This window comes from Bubalus bubalis, chromosome 4 (assembly GCF_019923935.1).
Source record: "Bubalus bubalis isolate 160015118507 breed Murrah chromosome 4, NDDB_SH_1, whole genome shotgun sequence".
Lineage (NCBI taxonomy): Eukaryota > Metazoa > Chordata > Mammalia > Artiodactyla > Bovidae > Bubalus > Bubalus bubalis.
Genome location: NC_059160.1, coordinates 110,185,293 through 110,204,750, shown reverse-complemented (window position 1 = coordinate 110,204,750; position 19,458 = coordinate 110,185,293). Strand labels below are relative to the sequence as shown.

Below are 19,458 nucleotides of genomic sequence, written 5' to 3'. Positions count from 1 at the left end.
GCAGTCCATGGGGGTCACAAAAGAGTTGGACATGACAGCAACGAAACAACAGCAACAATAATTTATATATTCTCATTTTTTTAAGACAAAATCAAATTCAGAAAAAAAGTCTTCATATCTTGGTAGTACAATATTTTAGTCCTGATGTAGTTTTAATATTTGTAATTAGAAGTGACATAGCAAATGATAGAGATGGGATTTAAATCTGCAATACAAATTAATAGATATTTATAAGAACACTGAGGATTTATCCAAACTCTTTTATTTTTGCAGATTAAAAAATAGAATCCCAGAGATGTTAACTGATTTCCCCACTGTCATGCACTTAACATGAGTGAGGACTACTTAAAGTCAGATCTATTGACCTCGGGCCATTGTTCTGTCAATGCTACTCAAAGCCCATTGGACCAGTGCCAGGCCTGAACTGTTTGCTCCCAGTCAATGATGTGATAAGGACTTTGCACCAGAACATAAATCCATGCACCAGAATATAATTCCTTTGACTAGAAAGGCTTACTCTGAAAAATGATCAGCTGCATCAAAGAATGTGCTTGGTAACATTGGTTCAACCACCTTTACTCATTAGAAAGAAGTAACAAATGCAGTTCTACTGTACTAGCTCTTTGAGAAGCGTTTCCTGGCTCTTTATTATCTGTGTGATGATAGTGTATCTCTCATTTTCACATAAACAGAAATTAAACAGAATAAATTCAATACTTTCTCCCTCCTCTCCTCCCCTCTCCTCTCAAAAGCAAAGAGACATTAGTTGCCCTATTTCTGTGTTGTGAATCTTAACATTTTGATAGCAGGTAATGGGATAATAAAGTTGAAAACCTCTGAAGTAGACCCTTATAAGGTAGCTACTGATTGAGTCAGAGCAACTGAGCTACTGATTGAGATAGAGCCAGCCTCCTTAAAAGTAATTGTTATTTCTAGCACCTAGTGAAAGCAAGTGTTCGATAAAAGTTGGCTGAATTATTATATTCAAAGAATATCATTCTTCTTATTTCTTTTGTGCATTTGATATATATTTTTCTTAAATAGGCCTCATAATGGAAAATGGGACTTGCATCTCCTTGGAAAACTGCCCATGCAATTTTCGTGGATTAGCTTATTCAGTTGGCTCAAAAATTGAACAAGAATGTACTGAATGGTATGTGATCAATTACAGCTAATTATTTCTGGGTACCGACTAGGTGACAATTTTACCTTGACATATGTTTAAGGAAATATACTTTTTACTGATTTTTCTTCCAAAAATTATGAGACTCAGTTTCATTGTATCTAAAGCCTTTGGGAGGTAGGAGGGACCATCTATATTTTCTTTTATGATGTAACTCTTCTCACTTCCGTTGGTAATTCTATAAATTTTTATATCCATGTGATACACTGTTGAATAATCACTAATTTGCACTTGCTTTTACTTATAGGATTTGACAGTTCTCTTGTCCTTCTGTATTGAGTACTTTAAAAAGTGACTCTTCATATCACCAATCTAGGGCCATGATTAGAGACTTTTCAACATTCTTAAACTAGCTAACTAGTTAGCTACTATAGCCAAAGATTAAATTCCTCCAGGGCAGTCTAAAAAGAAGTAGAGGTATAAATGTCATTAGGCAATTTTCCCTTTGCTGTCTGTGTATATAACTGAAATAAAGTTGAAAACTAACCCTGTTCTTAGATACTGATTTGAATTCCTGCCTTTCAGAGATTATTCTTTCCTCCAAAATTCATTACCTGTTTGGTGGTAGAAGGTAGAATTTATCTTACAAAGGGGACATCTTTTCTCTCTCTTTTAATGTCTGATGATCTGCAAAGCCAACTTTAAAAGTTTTTAGTAGATGACGTGACTAATTAATCTTAACTCGTTGTATGTATTTCTCTAATGATACGGGCAAATGCTTTACTGTGTGTGGCCTTTTTTTTTGGTTTAAGCAATGAGGGAAGGACAGAAACAGAAGTTCTCTGCTTAGTACTTTTGTTCTTGACTAATCTGCACTACCGTTGCATCATCTTCATTGATTTTTAAATATGGCATGCAATAAATAATATTTAGGTGCTGGCCAGTCCAAGCTGATCAGTTAATTGAACTTTTGGAGAGATTTTTTTCTCAGATTATTCTGAACCTAAGAAACATGATACATTCGATACGTTAACCAATACATTATTGCAAACATTCATACAATTTCTCTGTGCAGTTAGATTAATATTTTTATCATTTTATTTAGTGTGTGTGTTGGTGGAATTTGGAACTGCACTGAGCATGACTGCCCAGGTAATCTTTTAAAATGTTTTTAGAGAAAATGTCTTGATTTTCTTGAAACTGAGGAGGAAGCTTGCACTGATGTTTTATAAGGTCTTCTCATATGTAACAAGAGATGTAATGATCTTTAAATCCAGATATTCAGAGGATAAGTGGAAAATTGAATAAATGATAGCTCTGAGCAGACAACTTTGGTAAAAATGTATGAAAATTGTACAAATATTATAAACTCTAAAAAAAAGTGGAATACCCAACATTAAATAAATTTAAAATTTAATCAAATAATATAATTTAGCAAGTTTGTCAAACTAGTAAATTTTAAACACTTTAACTATTCTTTTTGATACCTGAATAGTTACTCTAAGTTGGCCTACTGCTTTTTTTGACCTGCTGCTTTTTAAGAATAAACATAACTTCTTCCTCCTCCTCCATTTCTCCTTTGTCCTTCCTCTTCTCTTCCTACCCCCACCCCTGCTTCTCCTTCTTCTAGTTCAGTGTTCCGTTGTAGGTGATTCTCATTTTACGACTTTTGATGGTCGACATTATTCTTTCATTGGAATGTGCCAATACATCCTTGTAAAAGGAACTGGAAAAGATAAATTCACAATTACTTTACAGAAAGCTCACTGTGAACAGGTAAGAACATTTCAAAATGATCGGAGGAGTGTTCATTTTTTTTTTTTTGGCTCAAACATCTTATCTAGGTTAAAAATAGTAACATGAATGGGTATAGTTGTTTTCTTCAAAAATCAGATACCATTGATTGTTAAGATGCATCATCATTCTGTATACCACAATGAAAAAAATATGTTGATGATTGATCTATGTATGCTATTAACTATATCATGTATCCTGATTTCAAAGATATCAAAAAGTCTTAAATACTATATATTTATTGCATTTTCTTTCTTAAAAATAGTGTTTGTATGTATAGATTTTTGAAACATTTCATGCATGACTGCACAATAAGCATTGTTTTTTGTTGCCTCAAAACTGCTATCTTAAAGATGATTTTTGACAGAATTTAACAAGTTTCACATCATTCTAAATAGATATGATGGCTTTTTTTTTAGCATATGGGAATATTTATTTTAGACCTTTTCTTGAAATAAGCACATCTATAATTTGTAAACAAAGAAACACAGGTCTTTCATTTCTCTTTCTAAATCAAGTAGTCAAAATTTTGCAAAAATCTTTTATTCTATTTTTATTCCAACATAAAATGGTTGTTTTCAACAAAATTCCAATCTAGTTTATGAGCTTTTTTTAGTTTGATTTTTTTTTTCTGTGCAGTATGTCAGAGTCTTAATTAGCTTTCTACATGGAATTGTAATTCTCTTGGTTCTTTTCTGTACTGAATTTTTTACATCTAAATACCACAGATGAATTTGGAAAGGCATTTATATTCTATGGAAAAGTAATTATTCGCACTTTATTGAAAACATTTCTATTTAATAATCTGTGAAAGGCATATATATACACAAGGTATATTTAATGTAAAAATATAGTTTATTAGTCATGGGGCTGCATGAGATTCACAATAAAATGTGTGACTACTTTATAATATTGCTTATTCTCTAGTCGTCTGTATACCAGAAATTTTTATCTGTGTGCGCTCTCTCCTTTCTTCTCTCCTTCACCTTCTCCCATTTCTCTCTTCCGTTGTCCTTGTCCCTGACTAGGTCTCTCTTTTTCTCTCTCAATGCTTTAACTGATAATTTGATTTTTATGCAGAACCTTGGCTTGGTCTGCCTTCAGTCTGTAACTCTGATTCTGGAGGATGATTTTAACAAACAAGTGACCCTTAGTAGGGGAGGACAGATCCTCACCAGTCCCAACCAAGGCTTCAATCTGAATGGTAAGAAGCAATGCCAGTGGTATACTTTTCTTACACTTACAATAACAACAACACAACCTAAATGGAGTCTTCTCCCATTAACTGACGAACCTAACATTTATGGAGTGCCTATGTGTTTCCAGGTCCTCAGCCAAACTTAGTGGAGACCACCACGTTTATGGGGCTTAGTGTTTATCTCAAGTGGCATTAGTGTTTATCTCTAGTGTCGTATGGGACAGGGCAGACACAGAGTATTTCCATTGTTGCATAAAGTTCTATTGGGTAATGCTGTGCCTGGATATTTTCAGTTTGGATTTGATGCTGAAACAGTGGTAGCCATCTGAAAAACACTGAAAGAGGCTAGGGAGCTCAAGTGAAAATGGAGATAACTTGAGGTTTTGAAGATTGGCTTCCCTGATAGCTCAGTTGGTAAAGAATCCTCCTGCAATGCAGGAGATCCTGGTTCAATTCCTGGGCTGGGAAGATCTTCTGGAGAAGGGATAGGCTACCTATTCCAGTATTCTTGGGCTTCCCCAGTGGCTCAGCTGGTAAAGAATCCGCCTGCAATGCAGGAGACCTGGGTTCGATCCCTGGGTTGGGAAGATCTCCTGGAGAAGGGAAAGGCTACCCTCTCCAGTATTCTGGCCTGGAGAAGTCCATGGACTGTATAGTCCATGGGGTGACAAAGAGTCGGACATGACTGAGCAACTTTCACTTCACTTCAAGTGGCCTAGAGTTTGGAAGAGGAAAGATGCAAGTAAATGACCACTTAAAAATATGATAAACTCAAAGATATGCACAGAGACTTCGGGAATCTAAATGATTAGGTATGTCTCACCCAGCACTGAGTGTGCTGGTGTGGTCAGGAAGCTGTTCTTAAAGAAAGGATATCCAGTTGAGCTTTTACAGCTGAGGAATTGCCAGGATGAAGGAGATGGGGAAAGTGTTCTAGGCATAGCAAAGAGGAGAACTATGGAGTATGTTAAGGGGAATTTTAACTAGCTTGGCATTGCTACAGCATGAAGAAGCTAAGTATAGAATGTCCAGAGATCAGAACAGGGAAAGGGATGGGCATGAGAATGAGGACGGTCTTATTTTTTTGGTTGAAGTATAGCTGACTTAAAGTTTCAGGTGTACAACATAGTGATTCAATATTTTAATAGATCAAAGCCATTACAAACAATGGCTGTATTTCCTTTTGCTGTACAATATACATCCTTCTTGCTTATCTATTTTATACATAGTAATTTGTATCTCTTAATCTCATGGGGAAGGCCTTATATATAGGGCATTCATACTTTGTAATTTCCTGGGAGGCTGTGTTCATGCCCGTGTTTTAGTGTGGTTACTTATAACAGTCACTTTTGCTTTCAGAAGTGCTTGATTTGTATTATAAATTACATGATCACACTCAGTGTCATCCAAGGGTATTGATTGAACTTGATATGAAATTGATATGCAATTATTTGACCTTATTCGTGTACAACTTGGTAGACTATTATCACAACACTATGGACATGGATTTGAGAAATGTTAGAAAGGAGACATGGAGAATAGTCAGGACATTATTAGAGTAGAGCATCGGAGAAGGCAATGGCACCCTATTCCAGTACTCTTGTCTGGAAAATCCCATGGATGGAGGAGCCTGGTAGGCTGAAGTCCATGGGGTCGCTAAGAGTCGGACCCGACTGAGCGAATTCACTTTCACTTTTCACTTTCATACATCGGAGAAGGAAATGGCAACCCACTCCAGTGTTCTTGCCTGGAGAATCTCAGGGATGGGGGAGCCTGGTGGGCTGCCGTCTATGGGGTCGCACAGAGTCGGACACAACTGAAGCGACTTAGCAGCAGCAGCAGCAGAGTAGAGCATATAAAGATTTTAGGAGAAACTGATACAAGGCAGTGACAGTAGAGAGGGAAAGAAGAAAACAGATTGAACTTTTAGTTAGGAAAAAAAGTGTTATCTGCTTGGCGATGGAAGGGCAATTAGAAGAATGATCTGTTCAAAGAATAATCCTCAGATTTCTGGGTTTGATGACAGACTGATGACAGAAATTGTGATAGGGACTGCAGGAAGAACTTTTATGGTGGCAAAAGTCAAGTTTGGTCTATTTTTAAAAACTGTTCATTGGAAGGACTGATGTTGAAGGTGAAACTCCAGTACTTTGGCCACCTGATGCAAAGAGGTGACTCATTGGAAAAGATCTTGATGCTGGGAAAGATTGAGGGCAGGAGGAGAAAGGGACTACAGAGGATGAGATGGTTGGATGGCATCACCCACTCAGTGGACATGGGTTTGGGTCGAGTCCGGGAGTTGGTCATGGACAGAGAGGCCTGGCGTGCTGCGGTTCATGGGGTCGCAAAGAGTCAGTCACGACTGAGCGACTGAACTGAATTTATTTTAATTGGAAGATAATTACTCCACAATATTGTGATGGTTTTCGCCATACATCAACATGAATCTTGAACACAAGTTTCTCTTCTGTAAAGATATCTCATAAAATGATGCTTCTGTAGTGCTGTGCTCTCTTTTTCACTGAATGTCTAGAGGGAATGGGGAATTTTTGAAAAAGTGCCACTTCCTTATTGAATCATGACCAATTTGGGGGCCATAACACACACACACACACACACATACACACACACACAAGTAAAGGAACATAGATCTGATTTTAAATGTCTGACTATTGAGTTGTGGTACATATACACAATGGAATATTACTCAGCCATTAAAATGAATACATTTGAATCAGTTCTAATGAGGTGGATGAAACTAGAGCCTATTATACAGAGTGAAGTAAGTCAGAAAGGAAAACACCAAGACAGTATACTAACACATATATATGGAATTTAGAAAGATGGTAACAATGACCCTGTATATGAGACAGCAAAAGAGACACAGATGTATAGGACAGTCTGTTGGACTCTATGGGAGAGGGAGAGGGTGGGATGATCTGAGAGAATAGCATTGATACATGTATATTACCGTATGTGAAATAGATCACCAGTCCAGGTTCAATGCATGAGACAGGGTGCTCAGGGCTGGTGCACTGGGATGACCCAGAGGGATGGGATGGGGAGGGAGGTGGGCGGGGGGTTCAGGATGGGGGACACATGTACACCCACGGCTGATTCATGTCAATGTATGGCAAAACCACTACAATGTTATAAAGTAATTAGCCTCCAATTAAAATACATAAATTAAAAAAAACAATGTCTGACTGTCTACCCTCACCCCTTATGAGATGCTTGCCAACTGAAATTACACGTAAACCTGACATTCTGTTAAAATTATCCGCCCCTCCAGAAAGGACAGAAGGGAAATGGAAGAAAAGAACGCAGGCACAGGGTGGCAAAAATTGGCCCTGGGGCACAGAGAGCTGGGAAGAAGTCTTTTGGAAGCAGATCCCTGATGTTGCATATTAGCATTTCAGAGCATTGCCTGTGAATCTCAGAGCTGATTTATGTATGTTCTTTTCCTGCAGGAATTGTTGAAATCCAGACTCTGTCATCCTTATTTATTCTTCTAAAAACCACATTTGGTTTAAAGATTCTGTTCGCTGTAGATGGGGAAAGAATTTATATTCAGCTAACTAGTGCGTGGAAAAGAAGAACATTAGGTCTGTGTGGCACATTTAACGGGAACATAAGGGATGATTTTCTGTAAGTATGATCTCTGAACATGATGTGATGACTAGTAACTTAGAGGATATAAATTCTTACATTAAAAATGTTTACTTAACTAATAACAGCTTAGTCATCACTGTTCCAAGAGCTTGACATGGATTATCATATTTAAATATTGTAGCAATCCCCTGATTAGTCACACTGTTTTATAGATAAAGAAGCTAACTGAAACACCAAAGTGACAAATAAATAGCTCAAAATCACTTAGCTCAAATCAGTGGAGCTGACTCTGAATTTAGTTACCAAGACTCAGAGCCTGAGGGCTACCCATGGAATAACTTCCCACTATTCTCTCTCTGTCACCTGTCAAGCTTAACAGTATTTTATTTTTCAAAAACTGCTGCCTTAAAAAAAGCCTTAGTATCATTTGGAATGAATGACAGTAAATTATACTTTAATAATATTGATATCACTTGGTATGAGTGATATCTCTAAAGCAACATGTGGCATCTCAGTTAACTGGATTTTGTCATAGTTGGTGTTTTATTAGGGAAGAAAAGCAATAAAATACATTTATATCCCTTGTATTGACAAAGCACTTTCACCTACATGTAGAAAAGCCCAGAGTATAGCTTAATATAAATGCTTTGCACACCTGTTATTGTGCTAAGCACTGTGGGAAAATTAGGGTAGTAACATGTGGTCCCCATTCTCAAGGAGCTGATGTTGCAGACTGGAGGGGATAGCTATCTTTAAGAAGTAATTTATTCAGAACTTCCCTGGTGGTCCAGTGGTTAAGACTTTGCTTTCCAGTGCAGGGGGTGTGGGTTTGATCCTAAAACTGGGAGCTAATATGTCACATCCTCATGGCCAAAAAAAACCCAAAACATAAACCAGAAGCAATATCATAACAAATACAACAAAGACTTTAAAAAGGTCCAGGTAAAAAGAGTCTTTAAAAAAGAAACAGTTTGTTCTAGGTAAGGTATTAATCATGCATGCATGCACGCACACACATACAAACACATAAATCCTGAGGTAATTCCAAAAAGTTGTGTTGACCTGAGTGGCCGTGGCTAGTAGCACAGCAGAATTTTAAGTAGGCGAGTGTGGATTGGGCAGGCAGGGAACATTTCCTGAAGGAGCCATTTTCCAAATGCCATTTTTAAAAAAGCACTTCTGCATATTTTTCCTGCTTTGGGTTCTTTTCCCTTCCTAATCTTCCTCCTTAACTCCTATTTATCTTTCAAACCAATACAGTCATTATTTGCTTCAAAAAGTGAGTTTATATCCCATCAAAGTTAATTTTGACTCTATTATCTATGAACATCAGTCATTGATTTGTCTGATTTCCACTTGAAACTGCAAGAGCTTTGAGAATAAAGACCACATCCTTAATAAATCTCTTTATTCTTAACTAGCATAGAACCTTGTATGCCCTAGACAGTTGAGCTGAATAGAGATAGGACCTTTGATACAGTACCAAGAAGGAAAATTGCATCAGCAAAGAGAAAGGGCTTTAAATTTTTTTTAATTTCAAAAGAGAGCTTCTTTTATCTTTTCTCATGTGTAATTTATTTGCTTTTAGGTCATTTAGGTTTTTGTTTCATTTATAGGTAGGTCAGAATATTGATATCTTTATCACATTTGTGAAACAGAAATATATTAAGTGACTTGGTTAAGATGTACAGGAGTGGCATTAAGCTTTCTTTCTCTTCCTGTTTGTCAGAATGGGTTAGTAGTCAATGTTTAACAGATGGTAGATATGTCTGCCTCTTTCTAAGGCACCATGTATAAACATTCAGGCCTGATAACAGTGATGGATAATATTTCAGAGATAATTTTCAAACATTGTTTAGCTTTCCAGCATACGCAGTTAAAATTCCTTGCATCACAAAAGTTAATGTGAATCTGCAAACATAATGGAATGTGAAATATTAATTGCTTGGAAGTTTATTTTGTATGGCTTGTTTTAGTAAGTTAACCATGGTGAACTGAAAGGCTATTTTGTAAAACGAAATGCCGTAAATAAATAGGTCTACATTTTAGCTCCTATTTTTTGATATTTATTACTTTAAGTGAATTAAGTGAAATAAAAGAGCCAAGCTCTGAGTCAGTTCGTCCTGGGAACCCTGAGTACACCATCACCTTGACCAGTTATCTTATTGTGCTTTGTAGGGTAGACAGGGATGGAGAGGCAAAGAAGGAGAAGACCTAGTTCAGGTTATGCAATTTCTGTGAGTTTGTGTTCTCGTTGGGAGCAAAATAAGATTTTGGATTGGGTGTTTGTTATAATTCTATATAGTTTAGAATAGTTTTATTTTGAGGGATAGGAAAAAGAAGGAAAGTGAAGTCGCTCAGTTGTGTCTGACTCTGTGACCCCTTGGACTGTAGCCTATGAGGCTCCTCCATCCATGGAATTTTCCAGGCAAGAGTACTGGAGTGGGTTGCCACTTCCTTCTCCAGAGGATCTTCCCCACCCAGGGATCCAACCCGGGTCTCCTGCATTGCAAGCAGATGCTTTTACCATCTGAGCCACGAGGGAAGCTAAAAAGAAGGAAAGAATGGATATAAGGAATAAGGATTGTGGAGTGACTTGTGTGGCTCCCTTTTCTTCTCCTGTCTCAGTCACTGTGGTGAGAAGCTCTGTATAGCTTTGTAATAGTGATTGAAATAAATGCTAAGCCAAGTAGTTATGCTTACTAAGACACGAAAAGGGCCAAGATAAATGCTGCTCTACTGTTTGGCCATGCTGTAGCAATTAATGCAGTTATGGCTTGCGTTAGTAAAGTTTTGCTTGGCCAGATCTTCCTACAGGAAACCTAGTCCAACCTGATTCTCTAAGTGGTTCTGATGGTATTTGACCCAGTTCCAGTAGGGATTGTCTCTCAGTATCTAGCGTCTGAAGAGTTAATAAATCTTGACCACTGGAGGGATCGTTTTAGTGTCAGACTCTTAAACACTGTTGTGGCTTATAAGCCTGAAGGGTAGATATTTCTATTCCATTTTGGTTTGTTGAGTAAACTTGGATGAAGAGTGCCACTTATACCATTTCTCTTCAATTTTCATTTTGTTTGTTTGCCCAGCTTCATAATGGAACCTCAGCATTTCAGGCCTCATAATGAAAATTGAAGTATCCCAGAAGTATAGACTATATATTGTTTAGGACATTTGTCTTTACCTTGAAAAGAATCATGTGAGCTCCCTACCTCTACCTCCCTAAACACATTGATGTTTTGGTTGTTTGCATTTTCATTAAGTTGGTGTGAATTACATTTGAATCTCCACTCTTTGACACTGAGTGTTACCAGCTGAGTGAACGTTAATATTTTCTCTAAGCTTCTGCTTTTCCTTCTCTCTAAAGTGGGGATAAAGGTGTTTTCTTCACAAGGCTTATTGAAGTGATTATTAAATAAAATCATATATGTCCAAGATTTGACATGGTATAAAGTCTTAATAACAGGAAGCTAAAACCATGTATATTTTAAAATGTAATAAAACATTTCAAACTCTAAGATATCCTTGTAGATTAAAAAAGTAGTATTCTTTTTTCAATATCTGAAGACTCTGAAGGAAGGAAATAAATGGGAGCGACTAAGAGAATATTTGCTTTCTAGTTCTCCATCAGGCATGATAGAAGTTACCCCACAACTTCATGCAAATGCATGGAGAGTTTCTTCAACTTGTTTTGCACCTGTTCATGTTCCTATGGTGGACCCCTGCAACGTTAATCAACAAAACAGTAAGTCTTTCTGCATGTAAACCTAGGAAAAAGTTCTCTTTATTACTGTAATTTTGTAAAATTAGTGATTTTAAATTCTCATTTTCTTACGATAAATCAATGCCATTCCTTATGTATTTTTGTTTAATACATATGCGTCTTTATGCAATCTAGGTTACTTTAAAAAAGAACTCCAGAAGATGACTATTTCATTTATTATTCTGCATTCATAAATTTCCTTGTTTTAGGTGCTCAGAAATCCCTCAGTCGTCCTCAAATGTGACCTAGCATTTTGTATATTTCAGATTCTTTAAATGCTAAAGAAAAATCTCTGGAGTATTATAATGCTCGTATAATCTTGGGATGTTCAGTTTTGGTTCCGCAGCATGACAGTGCATGTGAATTCCTGTTTATTACCGTCACATGATGAGTTCCTACTCACAGAACATATTACCGCTCCATAAGCAGGAGGCCAGTGATCCGGAAAGGCTTTGTGCCTTCAGGTGTGCAAGGCTGTGAGATGCTCACACTCCAGAGTTTCCGTTTACAGCGATAGTGCAACTCACATGCCAATAATTTGGGGCTGGGCTTTTTTTTTTACTAAAGCCACAGCAGACCGTGGGAAAGGCTGGTTTACTGTTCAATAAAATAAGGCACTTTTTTTGGTAAAATCACTTTGTGAAAAAAATTGATGTACATGCTTAAATAGACATTTTTATAATTTAATATTGTTCCTTTAATTATTTTGGCTAGCTTACTGTTATTTTGTGGTGGTTTTTCAGAGGGATTCTGTTTATTGTTCTTTGGTCCTTATTATTAACTTGTGGTTTTAGTGTCCTGGAAAGAACACAAGATAATCTTGATTTTGTGTATGTGTGGGGGGGTGGGGGTGGGGGGTGCTCAGTCATGTCTGACTCTTGGCAATCCCATGGACTGTAGCCTGCAGAGCTCCTCAGTCCATGGAATTTTTCCAGGCAAGAATACTGGAGTGGTTTCCCATTTCCTACTCCAGGCATCTTCTTTTACTACTGGCTTTTTATCTAGGTCAACTTCTAAACTTAAAGAAGTTTGTTAACATCTTGGGTCATTTTTCCTATCTATAGTAAGAGGAATAGACTAGAGTCTTTTGCTTTCTATGATTTAATGCTTTTAACCTCATTTCCATTTAACAACACTTTCCTTCCCATTCTCTCCTCAACTTTTTACTAATAGATCTAGTCCTTCTCATTTCATTTTTCTTGCTCAGTTTGTTTCTAAATTTTTCAGTTCCTTCCTTGATAATTCAATAAATATATTTTTAATGTTCTTATTAGTATGTACCTTTTATTAATTTATTTATTAAGCTTATCTTTTATTCCATTACTCTGTTGCATTGCATTGATTATTTTCAAATACTAAACTAAACTTTCATTCATAGGATAAACCTTATTTGGTGATGATGGATTAGCATCATCATTAGCATTTGTATGTATTACTAGATTGCTGTTATTTTGTTGAAGATATTTTACTTATATTATGAAGGATATTTGTTTATATTTTTCTTTCAGTGTCTGTGAGATTTGTGGTATCAGGGTTATGCTAGTCTAAAATTAAGTGGCCAGCATGTTTGATTGAAATTTTGATTGAGTTTACCAATGAAGCTATCTAGACTTTGATTGAATGTTTGATTGAATTTACCAAGGAAGCTATCTAGATTTCAAGTTTTCTTCATTAAATTATTTTTGATCTCTTGAAAAAAAAACAGCATGTAAAATTTGGAGTAGAGTCCAGTTGATGAATTCAGTTTTTCTCTGGTTGTTTCTTTAATGACTTCCTTTATTACCTGTTATTTTGTTACATATATATATTTATCACTTTTGTCCCCATATCATATATCTTCTATGACTTATATGTTTTAGATATTCTTTTTCTTCATGTTTGCCTTGAACTATTTTTTTTTTAGTTTCAAATAGGTAAATTCAAAAAATCCCAAGAAAGTAAAGTAAATAGACAAAAGTCAATTCTAATGTGTATTCTGAAGGATATTTTTAAACAAAGATTTTCTGAGTCACCCTTTCACTTAATGTCAGTAGAAATATTTTTTGATCTACAAATCCTTAGAGCATATGATACAAGTCTTTGCTTGGAGATCCTGGTAATTGGAAGTGTGCATGCCAATAGTACACTGTTACATAGTCTAAATCATTTGTTTTCATATATAATGTTCTTAACAATACAAAAATATAATACTCAGGTGACTACTCATAATTAGCATGTGTTTCCAATAATATTTTTAAAATACTTCACAAAATAAGTTCAGCATAATTCCTTAATAGTGAAAAAAATTCTAAAACTCTAGCAGCTCATCTTGTCTCTCAAAGACAATGACAACTCCAAGACTGATTAATTTTTCTTCCCTGAGGAAATCAATGCAATTGAGGTCCATTACACCAAGAAATCACCCTAGGCTTTTTTCAGAAAGATGAAATCTAGATTGTTTTGTCAAACTTGGTTGCTCCCGCTGAGAATTATATCTGATCAGTCTTTCTCAAGGGAAAAAGTCAACAAATTCAAGATCTGATTACACATATCCCCTCAAATGACTTGGTAGTGGTACCTCAGAACCTTTAGCATATGCTCCATTATCAATTTCTATTAATTATTCATTTATTCACAGATTCATTTATCAAACAGTATTGAGCTCCTAATATTTACCAGACATTGAGCACTGTGCCTGTGTGGATATTGCATTCAATGATTATGTGGCATCCACCTCATTGCCATTTACCTCAGAGACTCCACTGGGGTGAGACGATTCCCAGTCCTTCCTGGATAATGTATCCCAGGGAGTTGCTGTAACATCCATAACCTAACACTACTTTTATCATGTATGGTTGTCTGGAGATAAACCTTCTAATACTCATCAATTATTTATAGCAAAATTGGGGTGATTTCCCAAGATGATCTGCAGGCAATGGGGTAACAGGCCACTTCTATCAGTGAACCCTTCTGATACTCAAGTTATTCAGGTATGACACAATATCTTTTTTTGCTAAAAGAATATTAAATATGGAGTAAGTGCTGTTACCAATATTACTGAAAATACCCCCGGCCCCCCCAAAAGAAGTATAAGCTGAAGATACTCTTATTGAATGCGCAGTACAGTGTATTTCTAGGAAAGCAAGGTGCCTTGGCTAGTGCTGGAATTTGATACTTAGGGGTATTTGATACTAGCTAGACTAGTAAATGAAGCGCTAATGGGGTTCTTCTTTGTTAGTTGGATATGCAGCACACTGTGATGTCATCCACCAGGAGCTCTTTGCTCCTTGCCACATCTACATTAGCCCTGGGCTATACTATCAGCTGTGCCGCCACGACGCCTGCAAGTGTGGAAGCGCCTGCCTGTGCAACGCGCTTGCCCACTATGCCTACCTCTGTGGCCAGCGTGGCATTCCCATCGACTTCAGAGCTCAGGTTTCATTCTGTGGTGAGTATGATGGCAGTGGCCCTGATGAAGATGATCAAATAGCACTTCAGAGATTTTTGCATTTGTAATGACTGCTATTTTTTTAAGTAAAAAGTCAACATTTGCTTAAGTTATTTGAAATACTAATATAATGTGTCAACATGAAAAAAATGGGGGTTACTTTATTTCTTAAAATTGGTGCTCTGTTACATAAGACAATACCTTTTGACTCTTTTTACCATAAGCAAAATTAGAGTGTAGCTATCCTGGCTTCTCCTGTATTATGAGCAGATTTCTTCTCATCTAGAAGTTGGCAAATTAAACCCCTGGGCTTCCTGTATTTTGTAAATAAATTTTATTGCCCATATGTTTGCATATTTAGCTACAAGGGTAGAGCTGGGTAGTTGTAACAGAGACTGTATGGCCTGAGAAATTGAAACTATTCACCATTTCAGTTCATTATGGCCTGAAAAATTGAAACTATTCACCATTCAGTTCAGTTCAGTTGCTCAGTTGTATCCGACTCTTTGTGACCCCATGGACTGTAGTACGCCAGGCCTCCCTGTCCATCATCAACTCTCAGAGCTTGCTCAAACTCATGTCCATTGATTTGGTGATGCCATCCAACCATCTCATTCTCTGTCGTCCCCTTCTCCTCCTGCCTTCAATCTTTCCCAGCATCAGGGTCTTTTCAAATGAGTCAGTTCTTGGTATCAGGTGGCCAAAGTATTGGAGTTTCAGCTTATCCTCAGACCTTCTAATGAATATTCAGGACTGATTTCCTTTCAGATTGACTGATTTGATCTCCTGGCAGTCCAAGGGACTCTCAAGAGTCTTCTCCAACACCACAGTTCAAAAGCATCAATTCTTCGGTGCTCAGCTTTCTTTATAGTCCAGCTTTCACATCCATATATGACTACTGGAAAAACCATAGCTTTGACTAGATGGACCTTTGTTGACAAAGTAATGTCTCTGCTTTTTAATATGCTGTCTAGGTTTGTCATAGCTTTTCTTCCAAGGAACAAGTGTCTTTTAAGTTCATGCCTGCAGTCACCATTTGCAGTGATTTTGGAGCCCCCCAAAATAAAGTCTGTCACTGTTTCCATTGTTTCCCCATCTATATGCCATGAAGTGATGGGACCTGATGTCATTATCTTCATTTTTTGAATGTTGAGTTTTAAGCCAACTTTTTCATCTTCTCTTTCACCTTCATCAAGAGGCTCTTTTGTTCTTCTTCACTTGCTGCCATATGGTGGTGTAACCTGCATATCTGAGGTTATTGATATTTCTCCTAGCAATCTTGATTCCAGCTTGTGCTTCATCCAGCCCAGCATTTCAAATGATGCACTCTATATAGAAGTTAAATAAGCAGGGTGACAATATACAATCTTGACGTACTCCTTTCCCTATTTAGAACCAGTCTGTTGTTCCATGTCCGGTTCTAACTGTTGCTTCTTGACCTGCATACAGGTTTCTCAGGAGGCAGGTCAGGTGGTCTCGTATTCCCATCTCTTGAAGAATTTTCCACAGTTTGTTTTGATCCACACAGTCAAAGGCTTTGGTGTAGTCAATAAAGCAGAAGTAGATGTTTTTCCGGAACTCTCTTGCTTTTTCCATGATCCAGTGGATGTTGGCAATTTGATCTCTGGTTCCTCTGCCTTTTCTAAAACCAGCTTGAACATCTGGAAGTTCACGGTTCACATATTGTTGAAGCCTGGCTTGGAGGATTTTGAGCATTACTTTGCTAGCTTGTGAAATGAGTACAATTGTGTGGTAGTTTGAACATTCTTTGGCATTGCCTTTCTTTGGGATGGAATGAAAACTGACCTTTTCCAGTCCTGTGGCCAATGCTGAGTTTTCCAGATTTGCTGGCATATTGAGTGCAGCACTTTCACAGCATCATCTTTTAGGATTTGAAGTAGCTCAACTGGAATTCCGTCACCTCCGCTAGTTTTGTTCATAGTGATGCTTCCTAAGGCCCACTTGACTTTGCACTCCAGGATGTCTGCTCTAGGTGAGTAATAACACCATCATGGTTATCTTGGTCATGAAGATATTTTTTGTATAGTTTCTGTGTGTTCTTGCCACCTCTTCTTAATATCTTCTGCTTCTGTTAGGTCCATACCATTTCTGTCCTTAATTGTGCCCATCTTTATATGAATTGTTTCCTTGGTATCTCTAATTTTCTTGAAGAGTTCTCTAATCTTTCCCATTCTATTGTTCCTCTATTTCTTTGCATTGATCACTGAGGAAGGCTTTCTTATCTTCCTTGCTATTCTCTGGAACCATTAGCTTATTCCAAAAAAAGTTTGCTGACTTCTGCTGTAGTCCATCTTTTCAGCTGAGTTAGATGATTTTTTTGGAGGCATCAGTTAAGAGCCTATCAGTTCCTTGCCTTGAGAAGGACCAACTTTCATTTTCCATTTCCTTAAGAGTTAAATATAAGGTCGAAAATCACTGTGACCCACCCTCGCTTTCTCTACTTCAAGTTTTGGATTTTTTTTCTCTCTTTACCACTGTCATCCAAAGAAGTTATCTTCCACTCCCCCCAACCCCGGCTTTTTTTTTTTTTTTTCTCACAAGAGCAGTTGTACGATTAACATTATTTCAGTTGTTTTACCCAGCATTTCTGAGGTGTCTGTGCAAGTGTGTTTTTAGAATATTTTAGTTTGCCTACTTTAATCAATTCAGTTTTTTTCTAAAAAGAAATTGGAAGGATTTAGCCAAAGATATAGACATGATTTAATAGGCAAAAAACAGGATCTGTGAGCATAGATCAATAAAATCAAGTTTTGTGTTACTTGTAGATGACAAAGCTTACTTAGGATTAAATAATGTCATAAAGAAGATGATGCCAACATAGCAGTAAACAAGTTTAAAATGTGAGGACAGTAGGTTTATTTAGACGGATAAAATACTTTAAATATATCAAGAAAATTATAGCACAGGCTGTAAAAGAATGATATGATATGTCACACTTAAATATAGTTCACATAGAAATTTTATTCTTCTCTGGTTAAACTTCTATTGAGACAAAGAGTTGCTTGCTTATTTATTTATGTTAGAGCAGTCGGTAGTGTTCTCGGTTTACTGGTGTGGCAGACCTTCTGCTTTCGTGATCTGTGTCTATCATGGACTCGTCTCCCACCACAGCTTGCTGGGGCCTGTGCGCTCTCTCTCAGTTGCTGCTTCTCCGTCCTCAGGGCTGGTGTGTCAGAAAGGCATGATGTACCATCACTGCGCTTCCTTCTGCCGCCGCTCCTGCGTCTCCCTCTCCGCCCCAGAGCAGTGCCACGATGACTGTGCGGAAGGCTGCAACTGTCCTGAAGGCAAATACTATGAAGACACGCTGAGCTTTTGTGTGCCCATGTACGTCCCAGAAATGGGTTGACAGCATCCAGTTTTTAACCTCTTATCTCCCTTACAGGATAAAGGGGCTGTCGTCCCTGTTTCTTTTCTCCCCGTCTTTTAAAAAAAAAATCTAATCGACTAAGAACCATAAATTTTTTCCACTATTAAATGTTACTTTTTCCATAAAATAAGTGGGCATATATGCAAGGATCTGCTTGTGAGTTGTTTCTTTAATATTTCTTAATACCCTTACTCTTATGTATTTATTTGTTAACCCTGTATGTGCTCACAAATCGCTGCAGAAAGAGCTAAGGAATCTGATGAGTAACCCCGAAGTTCATTCCCATGTGCTTTTGCCGTATCAATAATCATAGCAAGGTTTATGTTTCTTTGTCATGTGGCAAATTGTAGTAGCAGGATTGTAATGTCTCTCAGCATTCAGAGATTTCTCAAATCTCACATGACATAAAGACTTTGTTGTCTACATAGAGTTACATGATAGATTGGTTGTATTTCTCTGAAGTGCCTCCAGGGACATTTTTGTGACAGAGACAACATAGTCTGTACTGTGACGAAAACAATACAGAGTATGAGTTGTGGGAAACAAAATCTAAAGCTGCACAAGATTTCACATTTGTTTTACAGAATTGCATGCAATTTTGTGCAGTAATGTCATTGCTAGACTGTGCCTTAAAAGAACCAATACAGCATGTGGTCTGCTTGAATTTCAGTGTTTTTTTTTTTTTTCTTAAATATATCCTGTTTTGTTAACTTAACCTTTTTTTCCCCCCTTACAGATTTCACTGCCGGTGTCATTACAGAGGCAGTATTTACCAACCTGGAGAGCTCATCCCAACACCCTCAGGCTTATGGTAGATTTCAGTAACGGTGATTGTTCTTGACAAATAACTTGGAGTGATGTAAATTCTTAACCAAATCCATAAATTGAAATATGACATCCGTAATTTGAAAAATACAGATAACCTTAATATATAAACTTTTAAACCATATGTGTGACATTTATATATATTTAACCCAAATATATACATATATACATATGTTCATTAAACCACACACTCACATATATATATATATATATTTCATTTCAACATGGAATGCCTAAGTCTTGTGCTCATAACTGCAGAAAAGAGCTATGAGTTAAAGTGTCAAACAGTGAAATGGAATGCCTCTGATCAGTTCTCAATAGTTAAGGG

The 19,458-nt window shown here is 37.0% G+C and overlaps 1 protein-coding gene across 1 annotated transcript in view; it reads left to right on the top strand.

Annotated features, from left to right (window-relative positions):
* The window catches only part of OTOGL (otogelin like), a 198,463-nt gene that overhangs the window by 61,057 nt on the left and 117,948 nt on the right, over window positions 1-19,458 (top strand). The window contains exons 13-21 of the mRNA XM_045165523.1: window positions 1,045-1,153; window positions 2,229-2,275; window positions 2,754-2,899; window positions 3,998-4,121; window positions 7,586-7,763; window positions 11,345-11,469; window positions 14,705-14,914; window positions 18,097-18,262; window positions 19,042-19,116. Coding sequence (XP_045021458.1) covers window positions 1,045-1,153; window positions 2,229-2,275; window positions 2,754-2,899; window positions 3,998-4,121; window positions 7,586-7,763; window positions 11,345-11,469; window positions 14,705-14,914; window positions 18,097-18,262; window positions 19,042-19,116 — 1,180 coding nt within the window. The remainder of the gene's footprint in view (window positions 1-1,044; window positions 1,154-2,228; window positions 2,276-2,753; window positions 2,900-3,997; window positions 4,122-7,585; window positions 7,764-11,344; window positions 11,470-14,704; window positions 14,915-18,096; window positions 18,263-19,041; window positions 19,117-19,458) is intronic.